General features: G+C 40.3%; 1 protein-coding gene across 1 annotated transcript; it reads right to left on the reverse strand.

Annotated features, from left to right (window-relative positions):
• Window positions 1-395: 395 nt before the first annotated feature.
• Window positions 396-26,717, reverse strand: LOC122402397. Its single transcript, XM_043405147.1, has 4 exons — window positions 26,682-26,717; window positions 3,765-4,068; window positions 2,895-3,599; window positions 396-1,923 (listed from the first exon to the last, which is right to left on the reverse strand). The coding sequence occupies exons 2-4, from the start codon at window positions 4,058-4,060 to the stop codon at window positions 1,254-1,256; spliced, it is 1,671 nt and encodes a 556-aa protein (XP_043261082.1). The 5' UTR covers window positions 4,061-4,068; window positions 26,682-26,717; the 3' UTR covers window positions 396-1,253.
• Between the last annotated feature and the right edge of the window lie 755 nt (window positions 26,718-27,472).

Consider the following 27,472-nt stretch of genomic DNA (forward strand, 5'->3'; position numbering starts at 1 on the left):
TCCACTCTACATAGCTGTCGCATCTTTGTACTCTCTACCTGTTCATAATATGAAAAATCTAAGTAACTCCACTCATTTGTCTGTCAGGTATATAAACGCGGAAACATTTACAATTAATCACTTAGTCCAGCAATGTATAAAAAAGTATAATACATCAGTCTGGCCAGTTGCTGACCAAAATACTTATCGACCTACGTTACCTAACGTTTTATATTTATTTTTTTTTTATTTTCTTATTCATGTTCACAAGACCATGAACAACGATCGTCTTTCATTTTATGCTATGCGTATTCATCATCGAATCGTCGAATCAACTGTATAAAAAATTGTTCGAAAGAGAATTATACGATTGTACCTGTCATGAGTTAGTTAAAAAAAAAAAAGTTCCACGGTGTATGCAGGCTTTTGCAAATTGCGACGAAATATAATTGTTGCTGTCGATGGAAAATACTTGATACAGAAGCGCTCTTTTAAGAAGATTAAAGAAAACTATCAGAGCTTAATAGTCGTAGAGTTAAAAAGCGATCATAACTAAAAATAAAATAAGGATTTTCATGGCTACACAACGACCAAGGTCCTTCCTCTTCATATGTAACGCAAGAAATAAGGGTAATAGGTAAACATATTACCTATAATGTTTGTTCTACAATTAAGAAACTTAAAAGACTTAAAAGAAATGGATGGACCCCGTTTCATTGATCTGTTATGCGTATTCGAAGGACTCCTATACCATTGATCTAGAGAGTTATCTAGAAGCCAAGAATCTTTGTGTGAAACTCATAATGACGGGTCTCTCGATTGAACGTTCGTAGAAAAATAGAAAAAATGTGCAGCTTTATTATAAAATAAATTCTATCGATCAAGAGGCTTCTCGATACTCTCTTCGAGGATCGTTTCCGTCGTTACACGAGTCCTTCTTATTTTGTATTTTAACCCTGACACGTTGTTTTCTATTTTCTCTTATATGTAGGTACACAATTTATGCAGAGTATGAAAGAGAAACCGTTTCAGTTTCGATCTTCACCCGTGTATCTACAAATGAACAAGAATTGTCTCTGCAGGGCAGTAGGCTCAAATACTTAAATAAAAGATTGAAAAGGGCAGGTTAGCGACCATAAAAAATCCTTCCAGCGTATCAAATATTCACCACGAAGCAATCCTCGATCATTTTTGTGTACTCGCATATTCATTTACGCCTATGGATACATATAAAACTAGGAATTCGCGGTTAAGACTGTTGAGTTATCTTAAACTCAATCTATCTTAAGAAAGGAGCCATTTCCTGCTCCGGCTCGCAAAAGAAGAGGCGTTTTTCTTCTTGAAGTGGTTACAGGTTGATACACGTAGTTCCCCTGTATCGCTCCAGTCAACGTTTTCTGTCTTTTCGTGCTAGGGCTGAGCTCGTACTCGAACGTCTCCCGTTTCGAGATATTCAGCTGCATGTGTAGCGAGTCTTTATTATCCTCTATATCTATTTCGTCGTAGAGGTGTTCCACGATGTCTATATCACAGTCCTGGCTGCTCTCATCGTAACTGTCGGTCACAGAGTTCGCGGCTATGTGACTGTGGATGGACTCTTCGTACGTCGTGCTCTCTTCGACAGCTTCGTCACCCGAGCTTTCTGTTTCCTCGGACATATCTCCGCTGCCAGCGTACTTCATCTCGCCCCTCTCTAACAGTTCCAAGTGATCCGGATAGATCATCGCCTTCTTGATGGCCAACGGATCTTTCCTGGACCATTTTTGAACCTCCTCGTCCATTTTCGCCACTTTGGCGGGGTTGATGGCCCACAGGCAGCCCTTCCTCTGGTTCCCGTTCCCGGCTGGCTTTTCTATCTTCTCGAAACATTTGTTCAGTGACAAATTATGTCTCACGGAGTTCTTCCAGCCGTTCGGTGCGGTCTTGAAGTAAGGAAAATGCTCGCTGAAAGAAGACAGAGAATGGTTAGCATGCTAGAACGGTCGCACCGCAGGTATATTTCATTAGAAGGGTTCCATTAAAATGGTGGTTCAACGTAAATGTGGTATATACAGTTAGTCAATTTGAGTCCCTGTTAGAAACAGAACGTTTGAAATAAATAAACAACTTTTGCTTACAAACGTATATAGAAGTTAGTTTACGAATCAATATAAAATATTATTATATATTATTATATAATTTTGCAAATCCTAAAACCCTTCTTTTAACACCCTGCATTGATAATGAAGATCAATGGTGAAAAAAGAAGAAAAAAGAAATAATCATTGTAAACCAAAAATTCCGGTTACAATTTCGTTTCCAAAGTATTATAACGATAGCGCTAGGCGAGTTACAGAGAGGGGAAACGGCAGCTAGTTAAACAAAGAGCGTGTTCCGCATTTTCTATGGGGATTGTACCCTTGGCATGCACCTGGTGTTCCAAAGGCCCCATACAAAATGGCAGCTTCCCCCCCGTTGCAACCTGGGAATAAAGAAGGGACGACAATACTTTCTCCCCTCGTGGCCTAAGCACCGGAGGGCTTCAACCAGCCCTTATCCTTCCGGCCAAATGGTCGAAAATAAGCGAATAGGTCGGCGACACGTCGTTTGTCAAATAAGAATCTCTGGCTATAATGTTCGCGACATATCAACAAAATATTAATCATGCTTCAACCTTTTTACAAAAGGTATTTTTTTTTTCATAAATTATATTTTCAACGCTCGATTCGTCACATTTTTTAAATATCCATTCTTTGATTTTACGCGTTTGAGAAAAATTCTTAATAAATGGTTAAATAATCGATGAAAACCGTTGCTTAAACTTCATTTAAAAATTGACATCTTTTTATTTGTTGAATGTAAGTTCCTGCTTCACGCTGCGTTCATAATTCTTTCCAAAACAACAGATGGACTTCAGGAATCGACTGTCAACTTACCACATGAAATTATAGATTTCCGAGACCGGTAGGGACCCTGTTTGGCTGTTTTTCAACGCCATGGCGATCAAACAGGAATAAGAGTAAGCCGGTTTGGGGTAGAGTTTGTCGTCGTAGTCCGACAGGTCAAACTCCTTCTCCCTTTTCATTGCGGCAACAGTGGTCGTTCCTGGACTAACGTGCACGTTGTTGTTATAAATCTGTTTACGCACGTGATGCGGAGTTTGGCTCGGACTGTGCAACACTTTGAAATTTTGCACTTTGATACTGGACACGCCGTTTATTTTGGGGGTGGTCTGCGCCCTCGTAAACTGAGGGGAGATCGTTTTCGCGGCCGAAATCGAGATTGTTCTCGATTTAGACGGTGTCACCGGTTTCGAGATTTCTTGTTCATCCTCGGAATCCTCCTCGGTATCCGTAATGTCGTTCTCGTACTGTTCAGTCTCGGTATCGTTCTCTATGTCGTTTTCCTGCTCATTCTCGTTATCGTTATCGTTCTCGTTCTCTGTGCAGCTGCTGGCTTCGTTCTCCGCCTCGTCCTCCACGTCGATCTTCTCTTCCTTCATGTCTCTCTTGGGCGAGAACGAGAAGTTCCTCCTGGCGTTACACGGTGTTGGACTCCGGACTGCCATGTGAGGCATGACCGAGTTAGGGTTCACCATAATCGAGGCGGCATCGCCTCCGCTGAGATCAAGGTTGAAGTTGCTGGAAGAAAAGACTCGAGTCAGCCAAGGGGAACTTTGTTCGCCACGAACTGAATATAATTTTATTTATTTTTAAAAACTGCAAATGAGTTCTTTTTTCTTTTAAACAGAATACCATAATTGAATCTCAACGCGCATTTACAATTTCAAACAATTAAATAAACACCTGTTTGAACTATTGCTGTTGCCATTGAGTAAACTGGTGGACCCAAACCATCCACTGAGATCATTATGGCATCCAATAGGATCGTCGTCCATCTCTAGGCCGGACATGTCGGTAAAATTAAAGCCCAGCTCCGGGTGACCACCGATAACGCCTTCGATCTCGCATTTGATGTCGACGTCAAGCATCTCCTGGAGCGAGAGACTGTCCGTGCCGAGGTAGTAATCCATCGTGAGCCAAGGGTCCCTTGTCGGTCCCTGATCCAGCCCAGTACCGTGTCTACTCTCCGTATCCAACATTCACCTGACTGAAATTAAAAGACATCAGTGAGACATTTTGAAAAACTCAACTAACCAGAAAAAAATATTAAATTAAATAAATCTAAAAATATTAGATTTTAACTCCCAATATTTTTTAATCGATAATGAGCACATTTGCTTTACTACAACAAATGTGAGTACATTAGAGAGTTCCGTTTCTATTAAAAATGCAGTTGCATTTTTTAGATGTATTGATATATGAATATATATAAAATTATATTCAGATTGTGCACCATTCGATACAGTCTAATTTTGCCTCATGACATTTTTGCCAATATCTGGCACGGTTGGCTATTCTTATTTTATGGCAGAAGTAGGTACACCTAAATTGTCGGTAGTTTTAATGTTAAGGCAGAATGTGGAATTGTTAGAGCAGAAATCTCACGCGAAATGCATTCGAACGTTACCAGTTTCCGATCGAGACGCGTTACAATTTTATAATTGCTATATCACTGCTTGACGGATAGAGTCGGTTGCGTTTTATTTCCACCGTTCATGGAAATTGCTTTATCCAGGCAGTCTCGAAATATCGGTTTCATTAAAACTCGGTTTCTCGTCCATCGATCATTTTTACATGGACGTCCGACCCCGCTTTATCGAGTTTAATATTCTGCCTGGACAAACTGCAGTTTGCAACTTGGCTCGCTGAGAACAGTGGTTAGATTACCTTCCACCCACGGAAATATTAGCGAAACAACACGCATCGACATTCATTACTGAAAACGTCGCTGTAAAAGTCAAGCGTTGGCAATGACCCATCCGTAATTAATGACTTATTTACCAGCAATTTAGTCTCAAAAGCAGTATAATCGTTTTTTTTTTTTAATTCTACACATTGACGTGTTGCTTTCTATTATTTCTTAAATATCATTATCAAAATTATTATCATACTTATTAAAAATAGTTCCTATAAGAATTTCGCCCACTCTATTATAGACATTGTAAATATATCACACGTAAATTTATTCACATGACCGATACCGTCATTAATATTTTTCTTGGAAAAAACGTTCTGATGAATTTCGATGATTTTATCGGATCTAAGGATCATCCTCACGATCTCTCGCGGGCAAGGCCAGTAGATTCTCGACCGTGTCCGTACGCGTGACCTCGCGCGCGCGCACACACGCACATACCACACGCACATCAGCGTGTTAGTGTACACAGAGAGTGTGCAGGAACGTGCAACGAGGATCTTGAACCCACAACCGGCTTGTGGGTGTGACTGACTCATAGTACTATAGTCGATTTACTATAGGAGCCGCGTGGACTCTCGTAGTATCTGTCCCCTCCTCTTCGTTCCCCCCTTCCATGCTCGTTACACGCTCTATCTCTCTTCAATCCCCCTAGCTCCGTCTTTGTCACGTTCGAGGCTCTGTATTCCGAAGGGAACAACCACTGTTGTGTTGCGCTCTTTGATCCTCCTCCATTCTCCATCGTCGTAGTCGTTTGTCTCTTTCTTCTGTACTCGGTATCCCCGGCGTTTTTATTCGCCAAACACTTTTTCCACGTCTGTTTCTTCGTACGTCTGATGTACTGCCCAGGTTTTCTAACTCCTTTGAAGTTCTCCACGACGATTCTGCACAGTTAGCGATCACGCTCCCTCCCGTGTTTCCGAAACCCCAACGCTTACCGATGTTCATCCTACGGATTGATTTTCCCTTCTGAAAATACTGTATCTAGGTCTTTGTTACTATACTTCTCTAATCCCTTACCACTCGTGCTAGAATCGGATCTAAAAAAAGAAAGAATTTCTTACGAACAACTTCATTTTATATCATAATTTTAATCTTGTTATTTTATTAAGCAGCGGAACGATCGACGATCAAAGTCATTGTCACCCCTTCAATATTTTTTTTTCTCCTAGAATCTCAATCATCTTCACACGGAGTCGTACATTTTCTTCCTTCCATTCTCCCGCTTCTCCCGGCCTTTCACCAAAGCTCCCGATATTTCTCTCTGCCCTTCGCGATTCTTCATTCTCTCGTCCTCACCTGGTATTCATTCTCCATTGCTTTCTATCTTTCCCTCTCTCTTGCGCGTTCGATATTTCTCTGTCACGAAGAATCCCTTGTTCCCTCTCTGTCCCGTTCCTCTTCTAGCTTGCGTGTTTCTGTCTCTGGTGGTTTGACGACTTCAGGAACGAGACTCCGGCAACCGTGGCCTACCGAACAGACTCAACTCGAGCTCACGTATGTGCAACACACGTTGCACCGCACCGGATGCACTACACCTACTACACACTACCGACCACCGAATTATCAGCTAGCGTAGAGAGAAGAACCGCGACTAATGCCGGGTGAAATTCTTATCTGGACACAAATTTCGAATAACGAATAAAAGATAAACAACCTGATATTCGAAACGATTTTCCTAAACATTTAAGATCGAGAATCAATTTGTTTGGTTCCTCGGTGAAAAGTCTCCGACACCCATATCTGGGTCAGTCGTTTGATCGCAATTTATTTGACATTATAGGTAATGTTCCATTAATGCGACTAAAATTAAGATAAAAGATCAAGCATGTTATTTTTCTGAACTTATATTCCCCCCTACATTGAATTGCATAAGAGAACCTTTATGCAATTCATTTTCTGGGTCACTCTGTAGCGAGCAAGTCAAGTAACTGTAATGTTATTGAATATAATAATCTACAATGCTAATTGCATGCTCTATTATGTCCTTTTATTCGCGTAGAATCGCAAGTATTCGAGTTAGCTGCTATCGCTTCGAAATTTATTAAACAGACAGTATTGCTCGTGTTTAATTGAAACGTTGTTCCGAAAATACACGGCCAACGTGGAAGGAAACAGGTCGGATTATCGGTCTCGGTGAAGAAAGAGAAAGACAAACAGAGAACTGACCCTGCTCGACGTAACTCGTATCGCGGAGTGGCCTTTATGCGCGCGAGACATTCAAGTCTACGTGACTGAACGATATTTTTAGACGTAAAAGCGTAATGGAACTCGGCACATAGAGATTCGATGCTATTTTATACGATCGCATTTTCTAACGCCCACGCCCCCCCTTTCCGGTCGGTTACAATCGACGCGGACGACCCAAAATGTTACGCAACTTTTCGCGAACGACGCGACAAATAAAAAAAGAATCGCCGATGCAAAGTTTCCGGGGAGAATTATATTCCCGAAGGTCGAGAAGCAGGAGCAACAGTTCACTCGTGCAACGTCATCGGGGCAATGTTCATGTAACTTGGTGTAAATGCTACTCCAACTACAAATGGCCTGTGCACGGGCCACGTTTACGGCGACCGTTCCGTGGAATCTGCGGTCAGATGCAATCGTGCATGTATGCATCGCTCTCGGTGCATACACGGCGAACGCGTCGACCTTTTTCGCCCCGACTAATCAAATTTTCGCGCATTTCACGATCCAATTCGAGGATCGTTCTTGCAACGAGCGTACTCGTTTTACACGCGATAACGAATTCTCACGCGATCTTCGTTTTTTCGCCGGAAACGGGAATAAAATCCGCGCTAATTACGACTGTGGTAATTCACTTGCAATCAGGCTCGATCGGGGCTATAACAACGATACCATACTACCGAAGCAGAGTCGGACAAATTTTATTCGTGGATAGGTTAATAATCGTTAAACAAATTTTGATTATTATTCTTATATGTTTTGCGTGGCACCTTTTGCACACCCATCAGAAACGGCCCTGTTCGTATTTACTACATTGTTACCCCTATTCATTAATAACTTCAACCAACAACTAATTGTGAAACGGCAACGAAATCATTGAGTAAAACGTCCGATTAACTAGACTGGCAAATCGAAAGTTCCTACGTGAATCGTCGATTCACAGGCATTTACAACTGCTACAACGAAGTGCAATTTTCACGGACTAATAACTGCAATGGCTACAACGGCGTGATCAAAACATAGTTATCGTTTTGGGTCATTCCGGCCATATCGTGAATAAATGGCGTACGTCTATCCGAATGGGATGGAAGCTTTTGTGGCGCGAGAAAAAAATGGAACTAGGAAATTAGAAAAGAAGAAGAGCAATGTCGGCGGTGGGTCGTCGACCCAGTGGCAAGCAACAAGCAGCAGCATTATATAAAACGGCTTTACAACGCGTGTGCTCTCGATAACTTAATCTCCTCGAATGAGAATTCGCACGCGAGAGCAAACAACAGAAAAAGAACAGATTTGAAATCCACGGAAAATAAATATACGCTTAATAATTCTTAATTGACCCTCGAAAGACCGAGCCACAAGTTGTCGCGTTGAAGACCAGGAGTGGGGGAGGTTCGTAGACCCCACCCACGTATTATATTTTCTTTATTGGAAAACGATTTTAAAACGCAAGCGTTACAGGGGGATTGAATTAAAGTGTATTAAATAATATGGATTTGTGTAAACATTAATTCTATACGCATGAATGATTTTTGGAAATACTCTATACAGAATAAATATTTCAAAAGTTCTGTCTATTAATAATCGCCCTTTTTCTCTATAGTCATTCCAAGATTCAACGACGCCCCCGACACGCAATGCAATGCAGTTTCAAATTCGACCCAATTCATGGTTTGCTTGGAACGGAATTACCAACAAATCAAATGCATAAATATTCTCAACATACTGGATATCTCGTTGAACAGCAATGACATCCCCAGTTAGGGTGAACAGAAAGCGGAAGTGGCGAAAGCAAAGAGACGAGGTGCAGGAGGGGGGAGAACTAAAATATTTAAGATGCACGGAGATCATGCACATGCGCTCGACCCGTTTCACTGGGTAATCGGTCTTTCACCCGCGAGACCTCGACGAATAACAACCTTGGGTCCTTGGCCGCTTTATTTTCGTCTGTTTTCGAGTCTGGCGCTGCCTAAACGTTTCATGCACTCCGTCTCGCGCGCCCACGACGTCTGGTTGCATCAAATGTCTGCTCCGTTTTTCCTTCCTGCTCTCTCTACCCTCGCCACGACTTCTTTTTCGCGCTATAAGAATTTTTATTCAAAGAACGATCAATGTACCTTTGAAGCAACTTATTAAACATAAATCTGACATCAGATTCTTTTATCAACGACCCCAGAAACCCTATTATTGTACACTGCGCGACATCTCTTCCCTCCCCCTACTTGATCATGAAACGCGACGGTTTGTGGTTTGGTCTTTCTAGGGTTAATATGGCCCTGGTAGCTTCTCGATGTCTTTGGCGAAAACTTGACCGAGGGATACGACGAAGAAACAGCCTTGAAAAAGAACGTCCGCTTACCCGTAATAATATCACAGAGTATCAAATGGTCGTTCCACTTGGTCGTTCTCACAGAAAACGACCGGCTAGTCGCTGACCGTCGACCAACGTAGAAAATTCGTATGTCAATGCCAAGGGGAAATCGATTCTAATCCCTGGTGGTTAATTTAGAAGATAAGTACAGCTTGGAAAAATCCCTGTTGACTTGCTGACCAAGTTAAGTAACAAGATCATGCAAACAAATGAGATTACAAGATTTCTATGAAGTGCATTTGAGTAATATTAGGGACAAGATAGGGTAAATGTACCTATTGCTGCAGAATTGTTTTCTATTGAGATTAAAATGCGTACGTATAAATTTTTTACCTTTAAAAAATTTGTACGATTCAATTTTCTTCCCAATATAAAAACACGAGTCTTTACAAAACTAAAGCTTACTGCTGCAATAGTTGGTACATTTACCCTATAAATTAAAACCGAATTTAAAAAGGATGTTTCGTACGTAATGTTATGCATGACAATTTACAGGAAGGAGCCAAAGAGTCGCCAAAAATTGTATCTCGTTCATGCAACAGGATAATCTTTCTCCCTCGTTGGCTCCTCAGCTCGAGTTCCGAGAAGGGTCCTCGAGCGACAGACGATCCTAAGCCAAGACCCTGAAGCTATTCAACCTGAAATCCTTCGCAGGTCATAAAGGGTCCTCTCTTCGTTGCTATCTCTATTTCATCCTAGTCGAACGATCCCCAAGGTTTTTGATCCAGGATTAACTTATCTTGCCTGATCGCGGACTTCATGACTTCTAGAAAATTCGTTTGATCTTCTACCCACTATACAGAGGATGAAGTTTCTATAAGAACGCTACTGTCCCGAATACTTGTCGCATTATATATAATTTTAGTTCAAGTTGGTCATGGCGTAAAGAACTTCCTAAACATGATTATTATCCAATTCGAAACGAACAAAACCGAGTGCTCTCTAAGGATAACGAAGATTATTATGAGTTGTGCGTTCACCGGTAAAATAAATGCCCTGAAGGCATCAATTTCTGAACAACGAGGAACAAGATTTTTCTACCTGTCCTTTAGTTAATAATATCCTCAACTGCTCTATAAATACCAATTCATCTAACTGCAGTGATTCACGTATCTATGCACCGACATGATTTTCCTTCTAATCAACTAGATCAGCTGCAAGAATGTTGCATCAACGAGTGAACCTATCTACGGTACTATAAATAAAATTGTAACATCGATTGAAAAGAGGATGAATAAATCGTTCAACAAATTTAGAGCCGAAGACCTATTTTCCCATGTACATCGGGTAACTTGCAGTAATTGCAAGGGCAGGGGTGCATATATTTGCACTTTTAGAAGGAAGATAATAGTTGCACTGGGGCACGAATGTGCACCGTTCGCAATTAAAGGGTTAAAAGAGCGGCAGCGACTCCGAACGACGTTACAACGCTATAAAACCCAAACCGAGTACGATAACTCCTCCACGTTACAACAATCGACGAGATTTCCCTTTCACCGAGCCTTTCGTAACTGTGTGCGTTGGCCACGGGCGCAGCTGTATGCTTGGAACACCTGACGAAACGCCTGCGCCAAGACGATGCAACTGATAAACAGGGAGAGACTTCTAGCCGAAGGTAGAATGGGAGGACTTGTTGGTCTTCCTTCGAGAAACGCCATCCTTTCAATAATTTTCAAGTTCGGTGGCCGTACAGTCCTTTCGTCACAACTAAAATGAGGATTCTCTGATTTAAATTAGAATTGCAATGGTGTTTACACGTATGTGTAAAATGATTTAAAATTTGACAAATTTTGAAAGGCGATACCTTTGGCAGAAATAGTGTTAACTTCTGGATTCATGTAGAACGGTATTTAAGCTAATTTGATGCAGCCACAAATTATTTGTTGCATTACTTTGCAGTAAACATACCGTAAAATATGTTTCCTTTCATATGACTGAGGCGAGCGCGGCTTTGACTCTATTTTTCATGGAAAGGAAGGCAAGTAGCTTGTTCGAGCCTTAAGGAAAGCGCGTTCATGCTGGTTGTGTACACTTTAAAACCAATATTTGCTCTACGAGTTTCTCGTATTATATGGGAAACTGTGTCCAAGAGAATCTTTTCAAAATCGTTACACCTCTCATCTTGCACCTTGTGAGGCTAAAGAACACGCGATCTATCTTCGCTGACACTGGTTCCTGAAAGAAGTTTAAAAAACTTACTCGACCTCCATTCATTCTGTACCAAAAAAGTATCGTGAAGATCCATTAACGAATGAAGAATAATTCTGTTGCGCAAGAAAATACAATCTTAGAATATATTCATTATTCTATATTTTTCATCTAGAACAAAACCTGCCAACTGTCTGCAAATGGCGTTGGAAACGTCTCTGTGCCCCTACGTAATATTATATGTGGAAAAAAACTTTCGTGAGCCAGTAAATATTTACGAGTACTTTAATTTCTCAATGGAAGAGTTGTAGAAAATTGACGCTGTGAACGACCAGCGAAGAGGATCTGTGGACAAAGTTGAACGAAGAGTGGAAAATGATTTTATATAAACAGAGGGAAGGCAAAGTCGGCCAATCGACAGTGTGGGCTTTGCGTGCGCGTAAAGCGCCCGGGTTTCTTTGTGATCGCTGCCTGAGAACCGGTTTGAATCGCGCAGAAGAGGGCTTATGAAGTGAGTCGAATGTGAATCGTGTTCGTCTAATAAATGGACTTTTGTCGAGCAGTTCGATAACGACGATCTACGAGCTCTAGACCCGTCGGGGGACACCGGTGACACGGTTACGGATATGTTAAACACTCTGTTTCTAAAACACTCGTGAAGTCTGCTGTAACCAGATGCAAACCCATACTTCACAACATAAGGGTCTGCGATAAATTTGAGTCGTTTCAGTGACCCAGATAGCAACTCGCATCCTTTATTTCACTCAAACGAAGACTGACTACTCCTTAGCCTGTTCGAAGCAAGACTGGGACTATTTCAGACCTGGGTGAAATTTATTTCAAATAATGTTAACTGGTATTTCATGAATGGATTTAAAAAATTGTTCAAAATGCTCAGGACTGAATTCCATGAAGAAAGGAAAATGAATAAGTTTAGGAAAGCTTTGACTTCCCTTTTCTACATATTATTTTCAGTCGCTCTAAGTGGAAAATTCTCACGGAGCAGAGAAATTAAATAGCAACAGTGGACTAAGTTTGATAATAAAACTTTTTACTTCTCTGTAACTAAATTCTTCCTCTTTCTAGATATTATTTTCAGTGACCCTAATGATAAGTCGAAAGTTCTTACGGTGAAAGGAAATTGAAAAGTAACCGGGGCTAGATTTAACGGGCAATGAGACTACCGTTTTCCTCTTGAAACCAACAAAACGAATGATCAACTCGAACAGAAACAGTTACAGATGCTTCATACCGTGGCAATGCGTGAATAGCGTGATGCGCTAATTTACGATGCACACGGTTTTACGATACAACCGGCTCTCTGTGTGGGTAGCATATAGCAAGGCAATTTACGGCGTACGAATAATTTTACGATTCGAGAATTCGCAGCCGGGGCTCTAATCTATCGTTATATTCTTCGACCGTTCGCGTTTGGCTTCATCGATTATCGTCTGCTTTATCTTTCGTGTTCGTCTGCCGTTCCCATTTATACTATTGATCTCTAGTAGCTGGTTCCGTAGTTTATACTACCAGCGACTCTGAATTGTAATCGTCCCTCGAACCTACGCGTTATCATTCATCCGTCTCGTCCATTAACCGACTCTTTACTACTGTTTACCTTTATACTATTGATCTTTATCTAGACTATCGCTGAACAATGAACTTTACCCCTACTTTTCCTCATGCACTGTTTATTCTTCTACGATATGCTGTATGCGACTCCAACTCCCAAACTTGCACACCTTTTCTCACGCATTCGGTCATCTAAAGTATAATAAATATAGATCAATATAAGGTGCAAATACGTAAGTAAATTATTATTTTACATAGAAATCTTTTTATTGGTATAATTACGCTTCCCACCGTATATCTTATAAGAGTTACGACGTCTGACTATTTCACTGTTTGATTCCTCCCTACTCTTTGCTCATATATTATTGATCTCTAGGTCGTTATACGGTTATCCCATCGAGTGAACAGCGCGCCGCGTTCATTTCATTTCTTCCAAGCATACCGTGCGCATTTTGTCAAAATTACCGCACTTTGTCTCGGACGTCGATCGCGCCGTCTACGAATTTGCAATTCGGAATAATGTTTCGACGTGTTATTTTATCCTTGCCGAGCATTACTCCACGACGTCAGGCAAGCAGCTGCCGAGAGCAGTCAATTTCATTACGTGTCGTCGAACTCCGCAGCTGGATTTTCTTGCGGAGGGTCTCGCGCCCCTCTCGCTCATTCTTTTTCCCCTATCGTTGGCGAAAATTCGACCTTCAACGTGACTCCTGGAACGATCCTAATCTCCTGGAAATTCTAAACTCCCTTACGAGCGATGATTTTTAGCCCAGTGAATCTCAAAACCCAATGAACCCCTCTGGCAAGCTTTAATGCTATTTCCACCGCGGTTTTATGCATACATTATGTAAAATAAGTACCCGGAATTTGTAAATAAAACTCAAATTGCTTACTTAATCAGCCAAATTTATTTTGCCGCGTTCAAAGCAGGCCCCATCAGAAGCAATGCACATACGCCAACTCTTCTGGGCTCTCCCAGTCTTCAAAACACTTTTTAAACGCTGAAGAAGGTAGCCTCTTCAGCTCCTGTGAATTTTCTTTTATGGCCTCTATCGACTCAAAACGCCTTCCCCGAAGAGGTAATTTGAGTCTCGGAAATAAGAAGAAGTCACAGGGGGCCATATCTTGGTGAATACGGTGCTTGTTCGATCACATTTGTTGAATTCTTGGCCAAAAATTCGCGTACCAAGATCGATGTGTGATCGGAGCATTACAGGATCCAAGAATTGTTTTCCCACACATCTGGCAGTTTCCGACGAATATTTTCACGCGAGCGTCTCATCACGCTCAAATAATATTCTTCATTTACTGTTTCTCCATCTGGAAGGAATTCCGAATGAACAACACGACGATAATCAAAGAAAACGGTGAGCATGACCTTAATTTTCGAGAGACTTTGACGCGGTTTTTTAGGGTTTGGTTCATTTTCTGACCGATATTCCGAAGATTGTTGGCTTGTTTGCATATCGTACTCATAAACTCATGTTTCGTCACCGGTTATAATGCTTTTCATGAAGATGAAGTCACTGGAAGCTCGTGAAATCATGTCTTGAGCAGCTGCTTTTCGATGTTCTTTTTGCAGAAAATTCGCAACAAGTCGTGCAGCGACGCGTCTCATGCCAAAAACTTCAGTTAAAATGTTATGCACGGACATGCGAGACATTTCCACTTCATGAGCCACCTCTCTAACACTCAGGCGACGATTATCGATGGCCATTTTTTTAATCTTTTCGTTGTTTTCGTCAGTCGGAACTTCTTCTCGGCCCTCTTTAAATGCCTTGTACCATTCGTATGTTTGCGTTCTTGATAGACACGACTTACTATAGGCTTTCTGTAACATTTTTAACACTTCTGCAAACAAGAAATTTCGATAGAAACGCAAAATTTAAGGGGCCATTCTACCTTGTAGGCACGAAAAATACATGTTTCTTTGTGATTTTTTTTCGCGGGATATTAAAGAGCGGTTAATTCTGGGTTTTGTAGATACATTTGTTATATATTTAGCTATATTTACGAATTTTTGCAACGCATAATATCTATTGATTACGCTGTTTTTGTTGATCAACAAACAACAGTTTCCAAAGAACAGAAATCCCAAAAACAACGATATTCTTAATATAGATGAGTGTGGTTATAGCACGAACTAGGATCTTTTCAAAAAAACAAAAAATGGCAGCTATTTTACGAAAAAATACTGAATATTTTCGTATATTCGGTTGCTTTTTTGTTAATAAAAGAAAAAGTATTGCATATATCGCAATTATCCTAGTTCATGCTATAGGGAGACCAGTTCTAAAGATACTGTATAAATTTCATGTTGATATCTTGAATAGTGTTTTTGGTATCACATACGCAGTGTCAAAAATGTAATTTCGAGGAAAACAGCTTTAAAGTTTCACGTCCAGTTATACCTGCGCGTGGTTCGGTGCAGCAGGCTATAACTTCGTTAGTTTTCAGAATTTCAGTTTGATATTTGGTAGATATATTTTCGAGATTGCACACTAAAAGAAAATGCAAAAAAAATTCGATTTTTTAAATCCCACAAAGTGGAAAGGCCCCTTAAAGGCAAATTCTTTGCTCGACAGTTCTTTCCATTGCAAAAATCGCAGAGCACACTCGAGATCGACTGGTGTAAATAACACAGCCGTGAACAAACTGGTTGTCATATTGCAATCAAATTTTCCGTAACAATAGTATATAATGTTACCTACTTACACACAAACATTTATCTCAATTCATGCACTGTGGGATTTGAAAGTGAGAAATTCCGGGAACTTATTTTACACAATATTTGAATTCTAAAATAATCAGAGTTATAAAGAAATGCCACGAGATAAAATTAAATGGTTTTAGAGATACAGCCTTTGTCCAGTTGCGTGTGACGACCTTATAGCGAGTAACATTGCGCCGCGGTTCGAGGACTCGAAATTTGAAGTCCGATGGTCATCTATTGTCCCCGATTCCCGAAACGGTACCTTCCACTTAGACCCCGAGAACATTCGAGCGGACCGACGAGACCCCGAGAAGCCGAGGAAAGTGAAAATTTCCACTCGGAACGAATATATTCGTCAAGAGGGAACAGCCGAGACGGCGCGAGTTTTTGCAGTATTTTCAGGTACAGGTGTAAACCCGGCTGTCCCTTTGTTCTCGAAACTACCATTACGTGCAGGCAAGGAAAGAGTCCAAGCGTGTCGGACGGCGGAAGTCTTGCCTGGCAGGTAGCTACGAATTTTTAGCACCGGGTCAATTACTCGGGCTTTCTCGTATTTCGATATCCTGTGCTACCCCGACGATATAGTACACTTTCCCCATAAAACTACTCTGGACGAATCGTTCTTATCGCGAGTTACAACGAAAGAGCTCTGTTAAATTTTCCGCGTGAAAAATGCACGAAACGCGTTTTGTCTACAACGTTTCGTTACGGAGAAAATTGAAGATGAAAATTGGTGGGGCACGGGGCGCGCCAACGAGAACTTTCAATTTTGATCTCCCCCGAGACGAGACATACAACGAATTGTTAGTTCGCGCTTTCTGCGTAATTTTTCACGACGAACCTATTTCCGTAAAAGAGCCGTCTATGTTTTCATTTTTCCGGCTGTTGATTTTCTACGAGGCATTCGAGGAATTTGCCCCGTATTTCCACAGAGAACGTCAGAGGGAGCGTTACGGTCACGGGCCTGTTAATGTTCCACGAGAATAACTCAACCTTTCGGTGTACACACATGCAACGCGTAAAACGTGCATACGTCGTACGACGGTTTCACGGTCGTGAAAACACGAGACATCTCACGGCGGATCTTTTCCCATGGCCGCGGTGCTTGCCGGCTAACTTCCTCAACGGGATAATACACTTCCGCCAATAATGTTTTCAAACCCTGAACTCATCAAGAGCCTCGACAATGTTATACTTCTCCTCGACCGTTGTATGCAAATGTCCCTGCGAAACGTTCGATGAAAGTTCCCCTCGTTTTTCTACCAATTTTCCCGAAACGTACAGCGTGTCACAAAATTATTGACACAGTTATACAGGGGGTTCCGTAACTGGTGGTACAAGCGAAAAGCGGGAGATATTCGAAAATATAGAATAACAATTTTTCATGTGAAGATTTGTTTTCGAGAAAATCGACTTTGAATTTTCGTTGGTTATGCGTGCACTTAACCATGCCTCGTTATAGCGAATCTCGCTATGGATGATTGTCTCGATGGGTATTATTGCAGTTTAAGTTAATAAACAATTCCATGGCACTGGAAGTATTTATCAACATAAACTTCAATCGAGACAATGATCTACAGCGAGATCCGTTATAACAAGACATGATCAAGTGATGATTCAAAGCTAATTTTCGAGACAACAAAGCCTCGCATAAAGAATATTTACTCTATACAAGGGTACCATCACTGGGAAAAATTTTAATGGGAGATTCTAAAGGCCAAAATAAGACGAAAATAAAGAATATCAAATTCTTGACTGAGGCTTCGTTAAAAAGTTATTAACAATTAAATTAACAAATTTCATATCGTTCTGGAAAAATTATTTTCGGTTACGGGGGTCAATTACAATCATTTTTGGTGGATACACATACCTCCGAAATCCTACCCACTTTCGAGAAAAAAAATCGGGTAATTGCTGAAATTTTTCGACGAAAAAAAGATTTTTCAAATCGTTTAAAAAAAATTATTTTCGGTTACGGGGATCAATTACAATCATTTTTGGTCATTACACATACCCTCGAAATCCTATCCACTTTCTAGAAAAAAATTCAAGTAGGCGCGAAATTTTTCGACGGGGAAAAAAAATTTCAAATCGTTCTGGAAAAATTATTTTCGGTTGCAGGGGTCAATTACAATCATTTTTGGTCATTACACACACCCCCGAAATCCTGTGCATTTTCGAGAAAAAAATTCCGTACAGGCGGAACTTTAAACGTTAATAACTTTTTAACGAAGCCTCCATCAACAAATTGGTATTCTTGATTTTCGTCTTATTTTGGCCTCTAGAATCCCCCATTAAATTTTTTCCCAGGGATGATCGAATATTTTAGACTTATTTTTTTTATGTAGAATCATCCCCTTTCCGCTTGTACCACCCTGTATATTCGAAAAAGAATATTCGAATTTTAAAGTATCGTCGTTTGTTTAAATGTTGGACGTTCAATTTCTTTTTCGAAGTTTTATAGTTCTTTTTGTTGCAAAAGTTGTAACAATTTGTAGAAAGACCCCTTAAGCGAGAAAAAGACTCGCGATACGCAAGGTAATTGCACGTATACGCGCGTTGCGTTCATCTGTGGCGGTGATATGATATTTTTACGCTCCGTGTATGCGTGCCTCGACCGCATCCATTCTTATCCGGTGCTTTTGTAACGGTCGTGGAGCGCAATATTTGCATGTGAGATTTTATTGCGGCACCAACCGAACAATGTAGAATATCACGCTTGCTCGCGGGTTAATATTATTCTTCGGTCAATAAGCGAATACATCTAGGTGTTGAAACCGGCGAGATGATTCACCGAAAGAATTGCATTGTTTCTACGAACCGATAATGCTAGTTTGCCATTAGGATTCCTCGATTAGCGTGCACGATATTCTAATTGCCACTCGTTTCATGAGAGCCCGTAAGCCACAACTTGGAAAATTACTTTGTCGATGGGGCAGGGTAAAGCGACACATACTGGTCGCGTAACTTGAATCCAGCGCGACCTAATTTCTAAATTATAGAAAACTGAAACGTACGAAGAACAGCCATAGGAGAAAAAAGTATCTCGAATAAGCTTTACGTTTAGCTACTCTTTTTTTTTTTTTAATTTCACGATACAATGTTTAGACGACAGTCCTATGGATCAGATTTCGAAAAGAATCGAGGTACAAAAGAAGGAATTCGAAGCAGAATGTTTTTGATCCTAAAACTACAGTACGGGGATCCCGAAATACTCAAAAAATTTGTTACGAAAACGGTGGAGAAATAATCGTACGGAGTGTAAAGTAAACCGGGCCATCGTACGAATGTTTTTTTCTTCTAACGTCAGCTAAATTTGCCAGCAACGGTCTTGTGTTACGACAGAAAGAGAGAGAGACGCTTGAGAAAGTGATGCTCTTTTCTTCGAACTCTCTATTCGTTACGTAAGAGATAAAAAGTTTAAACAAGGCCACGTGAACGTGAACAGTGCCTAATGCGCGAATGAACAACAATGTGTTTGTTGTTTAAAATAAAAGTGCAAGACAAATGTATACGGTAGAGGTCCTCGTTTCGAATTTGTATTTAAGATACACGTGTATCCGTGTATTGATTTTCATAAATCAAAATATAAGTTTCCACGTGTATTATTATATCCATACTTTATTCCGTGTCAATATTTATATCTAATGTACAAATAAATGACCGAATGTTTAGATTCTATGCAAGTAATTGTGCTGATGCAGACATGATTTGCTAGACTGCAGGCAAAAATGACAAACTACATGATTTGCTATCTAAGAACATGAGTATTAACATTTTCTTAATCATTTCTTTCATTACAGTGGAAAGAATTGAAATAGGAAATTCGCTTTCTTCACAAAAACGTATCGCCATAACGTGCAAAAAAATATTTAATCGTTCCAAGCAACTTAGGCAATGTCGGAACGGTGTTTCTCATGTGAATTTTTTACCCTAAAAAAACGTAAACGCCCTAATTTCCTTACACTAAAATAAACGACCAATAGATTAATCTTTTTTAACCAAAATCATAATATTTCTTATTTTTACTTCCAACTTATTAAATTATATCTGTATCGCAAATTATTTACTTAAAATTTAAACATTGGAATACTTAGTTAATACTATTTTTTATTATATCTCTTTTACTAGTTCTATTTTGTCGCTACTGACACTGGACGCTAGTTATAGTTATTCACCTCTTCATCCTCTTGTTAATACACGTGTATTAAGAAATACATGGATTAAAACATGGATATATTAACTATCCTCTAGTATACAGTTGTCGTAATATGTATTTTCATTGGATGTAATACAACGTACCCTTTTGTGGGCCGATTTTGAGCATACCGAGCGAAAGGTTGCGTTTGGACACCCTAACGAATTGGACACAAAAGCGTTCGAGGAGGCAGATACCGAAATTTCGGACCCTTGGAATTACCGCTGGAATTTTTCCCTTTCCTTGAATAGCCCAAGTTCTTTTGTGCCATTGTCGCAGCACAACGTGACAAGAATACCGCCTAAAGTGATAAACGTCCGAAGCTTTTGGTAACTTCAAAATGGTCAGTTCCAAAGCAATTCCAGAACAATCATCGGTAGGACTCTCAGCCTACATCTAGATTCTAAATTCATTTGGAAACAATACAGGATGTTCGGCCATACCTGGGAAAAATTTTAACGGGGGATTCTAGAGGTCAAAATAAGACGAAAATCAAGAATACCAATTTGTTGATGGAGACTTTGTTAAAAAGTTATTAACTTTTAAAGTTCCACCCGAACTGAATTTTGTTCTCGAAAATGCGCAGGATTTCGGGGGTATGTCTATTCACCAAAAATGATTGCAATTGACCCCCGCAACCGAAAATAATTTTTCCAGAACGATTTGAAATTTTCTTTTTCCGTCGAAAAATTTCACACCTCGAATTTATTTTTAAAAAGTGAGTAGGATTTCGGGGGTATGTCTATTCACAAAAAATGCTTGTAATTAACCCCTGTAACTAAATATAATTTTTTTAGTATGATTTGAAATTCTTTAATTTCGTCTAAAAGTTTCAGTACCTACTCGAATTTTTTTCTAGAAAGTGAATAGGACTTCGGAGGTATGTCTGTTCACCAAAAATGCTTGTAGTTAACCCCTGTAACTAAATATAATTTTTTTAGTATGATTTGAAATTTTTTAATTTAGTCTAAAAGTTTCAGTACCTACTCGAATTTTTTTCTAGAAAATGGGTAGGATTTCGGAGGTATGTCTGTTCACCAAAAATGCTTGTAATTAACCCCTGTAACTAAATATAATTTTTTTAGTACGATTTGAAATTTTTTAATTTCGTCTAAAAGTTTCAGTACCTACTCGAATTTTTTCTCGAAAGTGGGTAGGATTTCGAGGATATGTATAATGACCAAAAATGATTATAATTAGCCCCCGCAACCGAAAATAATTTTTCCAGAACGATTTGAAATTTTTTAATTTAATTGTTTACAACTTTTTAACGAAGTTTTCATCAACAAATTGGTATTCTTGATTTTCGTCTTATTTTGGCCTCTAGAATCCCCCATTAAAATTTTTCCCAGGTGTGGCCAAACATTCTGTATATATAAAACTATGATTTTAATTGGTAATGAAATGGTCAGAGTGTTTGTATCTATCGAATGCATATTGGCCACGCTTTTTAATTGATTCCTTGGTTTAACGAGCCCTTGACTCAAATTTTTCTATTACCCTCGAGTCTAAAAAACAAAGATTCGAATTCAAGTTCATCATGGAGATGTTTGGTATAAGGGCCTGAAACACGCATCATTAGAGAGGTTTTACCGAGAAGCAACAGACACGAGTAACCGCGGCCCGTTTCCCAGTACACGCGACTCTAAGCGCTGGTTGCTCCAGCGTTGAAATAGAGACACAGACAGGCCGAAAAAAAACACTCGGCTTCGTGCATTGCTCGTCGAAAAAAGAAGTTCGAGTACGGATTTCGAACGACGCAAGGCAACGAGAAGCGGCCGTTTCCGGTGGCTTCGTTCTCATGGCTGTTAAATAAATATCAGAAAACCAGCGTACGTGTACGTGTATCCACACTAGATATCGGACCGAGCAATGTGAAAGTGTCCGAGAGAGCAACAACGAGCAGCCTGTACCGATCTAACCACGTGTTCCCTGATACAATTTTCGCGCTATAAAATTGGAAGAATAAAGTTTTTCCTTTCCCCGGTGCAGCAAAAAACATTTGAATTTTTTTTATAATAACAGTACTGGATTGTACGTCAACACTTTGACAATCATACAAAGACTATAAAAATTGACCTTTCAGATCAAAATGCCCCCCTAAGTATCGAAATAGTATTTCAGAATCCGAATTTTATTCGATGAACAAGTCCTTAAGTATTAATTTTGTGGAGCATACGATTGCTGACTCAACGTACAATTTCAAAGCTTTTGGCCCCCTCTATTACGCAATCCCCATTATAAGCATAACCAGTCTCGTGGCTTTTTATTATAAGACAATATAAAAGTTATCAAGTCGCAATATTTTTCAGCAATAAGTGCGAGATAAATAATGGCGAGATTGGCGATGCGAATCGGACGAATTTTGTTGGCATTAAACGGAGGAGGGGCGTAGCCACGAGTGCATAGAACCGGCAGTCTGGATCTTGCGATGGACCAACCGTAGATACGTATAGCTGCGCCTCTCCTACCCGCGCTTTTCGCCGAGTATCGATCTGATATCCCCGCCACTGGTCGACCAGTGTTTGCTACGAGAGCCACGAGACTGTCTGCGCCCTGTCGCACCGTGTACACACGCACACTAACACCGTGGAGCCCTTGGGTCTGGCGCATTGGTGGTGGTGGCGGCGAGGCTCGGTTCTTGCCTGCCGCAAGACCGTTTGAAAATTCACCCGAGCCAGGCTTCCTTCCTGATACGGTTTTCAGGTCTGCCAATTGTCCAATCGATGGCAATTACCAACCGACTATTTATTGCTATCGTAGACTCGCACTCTGCACTACATCCAACCGTTAAACGTTAAGTTTTTCAAGCTGAACCGCTAGATTTACGAACATTGATCGCGCCTATTTTTATTAGAACCAGTCACATGATCATGATCATGTTAATAAAATTCAAGATAATATTTATGAATTCCGTAACTTTAAGTACAAGTTCCGTAAATCGAGTGTTCAACATACATTTACTAAGATTATTTATTACGAGTTTCGTAACGAAACAAAACACTTCGTTGCCTCTAATTGAAATGTAAACAGCTAACGATCTACGAATGCAGCTTCATAGCGGCGATCTAATTTGTACGTACGATTAACGCGTTAATTAAGAAAACTGAGTTATTTTCATGGTACAGTGGTCTCAAGGCACCGTTGTCGCCTCGTAAATTGTCCAATCGACATTAATTTGGAACAGATATTAATTGGTAATTCAAATTTCCTATTTCTGATACGCACGGCGTTGCACATGACGTGGAAAGAATCGAACGCGAGAACGCACGACACGTGGTCGTGTGTCGGTGGTAAATTGGCGCGAAAAAATATCTTCTTACTCGATTTATCGTGGCAATTACGCGACAAGTCCTCGTTAATTTCTATTTGAATCGTCGCGAGATGGCGTATTATATAAAATTCTGCCAACCTAATTTCCTATTAATCCTCCTATTAATTAAATGTACAAGCAGGAAATTAATCGAGAAGTCGAAATATTTCAACGGTACTCCATATAATGCGACAGCGGTTCAAAAACATCTTCGTTCTGCTTAAAAAAAGAAAAATATTCATGTAAAATATCTTTGGAAATTATTAATATATTCTGTAATTTAAAATAAGATCCTCGACTCACGTTTAAATATGACGGGCTTCTATTTACGCCATTTTGCTATCACCGGGGGGAACAGATTCGGTTTCTTGAAAAATTTCACGTGTTGCACCGAACATCACGCAATCTACATTCTACGAAGCGCGTTTCTCTGCACGTTCCTACGAGCTACAAGTTGTTGCGTGTTCCAACATCTCTGCGAAACCGATACGGAGAGCAAGATCGATCCTCGATCTCGATTAGATTCGACCGCGATAGTGGATACAGCCCGCTGAAAATTAAAACAGGAATCAGGAACGATAATTGCGTGCCCGACCGCTGACGCTGTAAAACATCACGACTCGGAACGCGTTTCAACAAATAATTCTCCGACCTCGGTAAGTATACCTTGGCAACGTCATTGCGTTAATAAAAATCTACGACGCTGAAATTGTTACTTGAAAATTTACGGGTACGACCGTTAAATTTAAACTCCGACATTGTCAAAGTTTAATAATAAAAAAAAAAAAAAAAAGAAAATTGTACCGACATATTTTTCTTTTGAAACGGTGTTCGTTGATTGGTAGCGAGGTGTTTACAAAGAACCTTTACGCAACTAAATTTTAATCACGCTGCCTGTGCACGCGGCGAGAGCGAACTGTAAGCATCGCATGAAAGCGTAATTTACAAACTTTTTTTTACAGGTATCTTTCCACATCTTTCAAAGTGACTTTCTAACTCCTCCAAGAGAGACACTCTCCCGGTATTCGTTCGAGAACAATTGCGCGAATTAAACATTTGTCTAAAACGATCCTTCGGTAAACACAAGTAACGATCGAACTGGCGACGTTTAACAGCTAGATCGTTACATTGTTTAATCTGTAATAAACAGTTACGTTCGAGAGAACGTTGCACGGCGCCAATTTTATTTGAAACTGAAAGAAGAACAACGATCAGTACCAGTTTATTTCCCACGATGAAACAAAAACCCATCGTTTTGTATCGAGTACAGAAAAAGAGAATAACCTCAAATTGTACAGTTGTTACTATACCTTTTCAAATCGCTACATTCAAAATTGAGCGAGCAAGAAGAGAATACGACCGCAGAAGGGCCAGTAGTCGGTGCACGGCATCGATTCACGTCAAGAAACGACTTTTCTTTACCGGTGGTGTAAAAAGAAAAAAGAAAAAAAAGAAGGAAAACAGTACTGAACGAACAAAAAGCATCGGGCAGCATGGGACGAACTCGTCCCGAGTGACAAATAATCATTCGTGTATGCGCAAACACGCCGAGAAGGTGAATTTCAGATTCGATCTGGTCTCTTTTATCGTAACACGTTATTTTACTTCGTGATTACTTCTCGCTTGACATATAATTATGCAACGCCGGTTCAGAAACTAATTCTGTACCTGAAAAGTAAATAATCGATCAATAGTTTAACCTAAAATATTTCATTTACATTTTAAAACATTATTTTTGAAACATTTAAAAATGAAATTAATTGTCTATCCCAAAAACAATGGGACGATAATTAATGTAAAAATAATGAAACTATTTCGCTTTCTGAAAAGATAATGTTATTTTACATTATAGAAAATAAAATTTGCTCGGCTCTGATTTCGGTCGAGCCTGTAGGATGTTTCCTGCGGTAGGCATATGGCGAGGGGTAGAGTTCCCAGAAAGTTCCCACGGTCAATAGCTTTCATGGCGGTGAGGCTTGAAAATGCTCGAGGGGCCCTCCCTGCTGCTCGTTATTTGCAACATTTTCGAAAAATGTCTTTTAGGGATAAGCTGGCGAAAGACCAATAAATCCCGAACCGAACGATTCACCGTTACGTATCGTCCGTACGAAAACTACAATGGGATCGATTATAAATTCCTTGATGATGTCGTTCCTTGCTAGGAATCGATAGTACGGTTTCCGTAGATCCCAATCCCCGTCGAAAATGGGCTCCTTTAATTACTCTCCCTCCCCCTACTATCGATTACCTGCAGCGGTCTCGACCGGGGGTAATTTTAGCCAAAATTCGAGAGTCAAGCGCGACAAGTTTACTTTAATATTATCAGTACCGATCTATTATTCTATGTTGAACGAGCAAAAATAACGTTAAAATATGTATTTGTAATATAATTCATACCTTTGCACGCCGAACAAGAATTTATTAACCGAAAATTATTATCTTCTAAATTTACGATATTACGTAATATGCAAAGAAAACAGAGAAGCATTGCTCAAGACCGTAAAATTTGATCCAGCGTATACCTGAAAATCGATAATTATTTATTTGAACTTGAGTAAACAAAAACAATTGCTCCCGGACAAGTTTCGAGTCATTTTAAATAAATGCGTTTTTCGTTTGACGAAATTAGTAGCAAATTTCCAAACTCACGGTGAGGATCCAAAAATATCACGTATTCGTATGTTTTTGAACTCTACGTGAAATTTTCTATCATTCACAAACGAGCCATGGAATCGAAAGGCGATTCCATCGTACAAACAGGAGCACTGCATCGCGCGGCAAAACAATAGCTCTCACCACCGGAAATACATATTACATCGGGTAAGGTTTCCCCGGTAAATATACTCTCTTCCCGCCGAAAGTTACGTACGACAGTGTCTATATTCCGTTCGCGATGAATCACTCATTCAGTTCGATTGGACACACGGTTTGCCTCTAAAACGAACCAACTGTTTATTTTCGTGTATAATCAACAAATAATCGCCATGGTGATGCACGTTCACGGCCGCGTACGTCTCGACTGATGTAGCGCGGTAAACGTACAAATCACGAATCAATTAGATCGTCATATCCCGAAAAATGGGCTATCGCGGTATTACCGGCAATGTATTAGACTATACCTAAAATTGTTAAACCGGTCTGACGGATTCGTACGGCTGTACGCATTATACCTTCGTAAATAAACAGACGAACATAAATATAGACATGTGAGTACGCGATAAACGCATAGAATGAAAAACAAAAAAAACCGTCCAGAGCGTCGCGACCGCCCCCCTCGTATATACCTTGACACTTACGAGTCTCTGTTTCGGTCACGGCGGGCCGGCAAAGCATACGAAATATTTTTCCAAGATTTCTCGTCGAGATTCGCATGAACGGCGCCTGATAAACGCATAACAACACTTACCGTGTGTTCGACGATCCTTGAAGCACGTCGTCCTCGTGGCAAAGCACCACTTTCACACATATATTTACGAGGGAGTTAACGCGGATTTTTGGCAGCGACCATGCATAAACGGACACCGACACAAGGCCCCCTTTACGGAACTGAAGTAACGTTGACACGGCAGTCTCGTGAACAAAGACCACGCACGATTTCAAATCCCTATACGACGATTGGACGGCCGTAGTCACGTGACTTCGCTGAGCTCTCCTTATTGGTCGAACAATACGACTCGCGAGGACACTTTAAACGATGTACTCATGCACATGGCCGACAAAGGGTGCTTGCGAGGGAATTTTCTTCTTCGCTTATGTGCACGATTATCATTTCTGTACGGAATAATAATTTTTTTCGATTAATCGTTCAACGAATGGTCGATCGCGTGTGCACAGATTCCAGGAAGCACGGCATGATTGACAGAAATGGTTGCGTGTTTTCTCCCTAACCTTCCCCACTCTAAAATGGCCGAACCCAAACAACGTGTAACAAAATCACTTACAGTAACCTTGTATCGATATGTTTTGATTTTTTTCACAACTCAAAAAATAGTTATGATTTTTCTCGGTCATTTAAGACCAAAATGGTTTACAACATTGCTCGGAAAAAGCGAAAATTGTTTATGATGAAGGATCATAAATATTGGACGAGTCCATCATTTCACTGGAGAGGGAAGTACGGCAGCCCCGTTTAAGAATGAACCACCGAGATAATGGCGGGAATGCAGACACGCGCGCACAGATTTATCGACTTTGGCG

Source organism: Colletes gigas, unplaced genomic scaffold, assembly GCF_013123115.1.
Source record: "Colletes gigas isolate AHSC1104 unplaced genomic scaffold, ASM1312311v1 Colletes_gigas_Sc00035, whole genome shotgun sequence".
Lineage (NCBI taxonomy): Eukaryota > Metazoa > Arthropoda > Insecta > Hymenoptera > Colletidae > Colletes > Colletes gigas.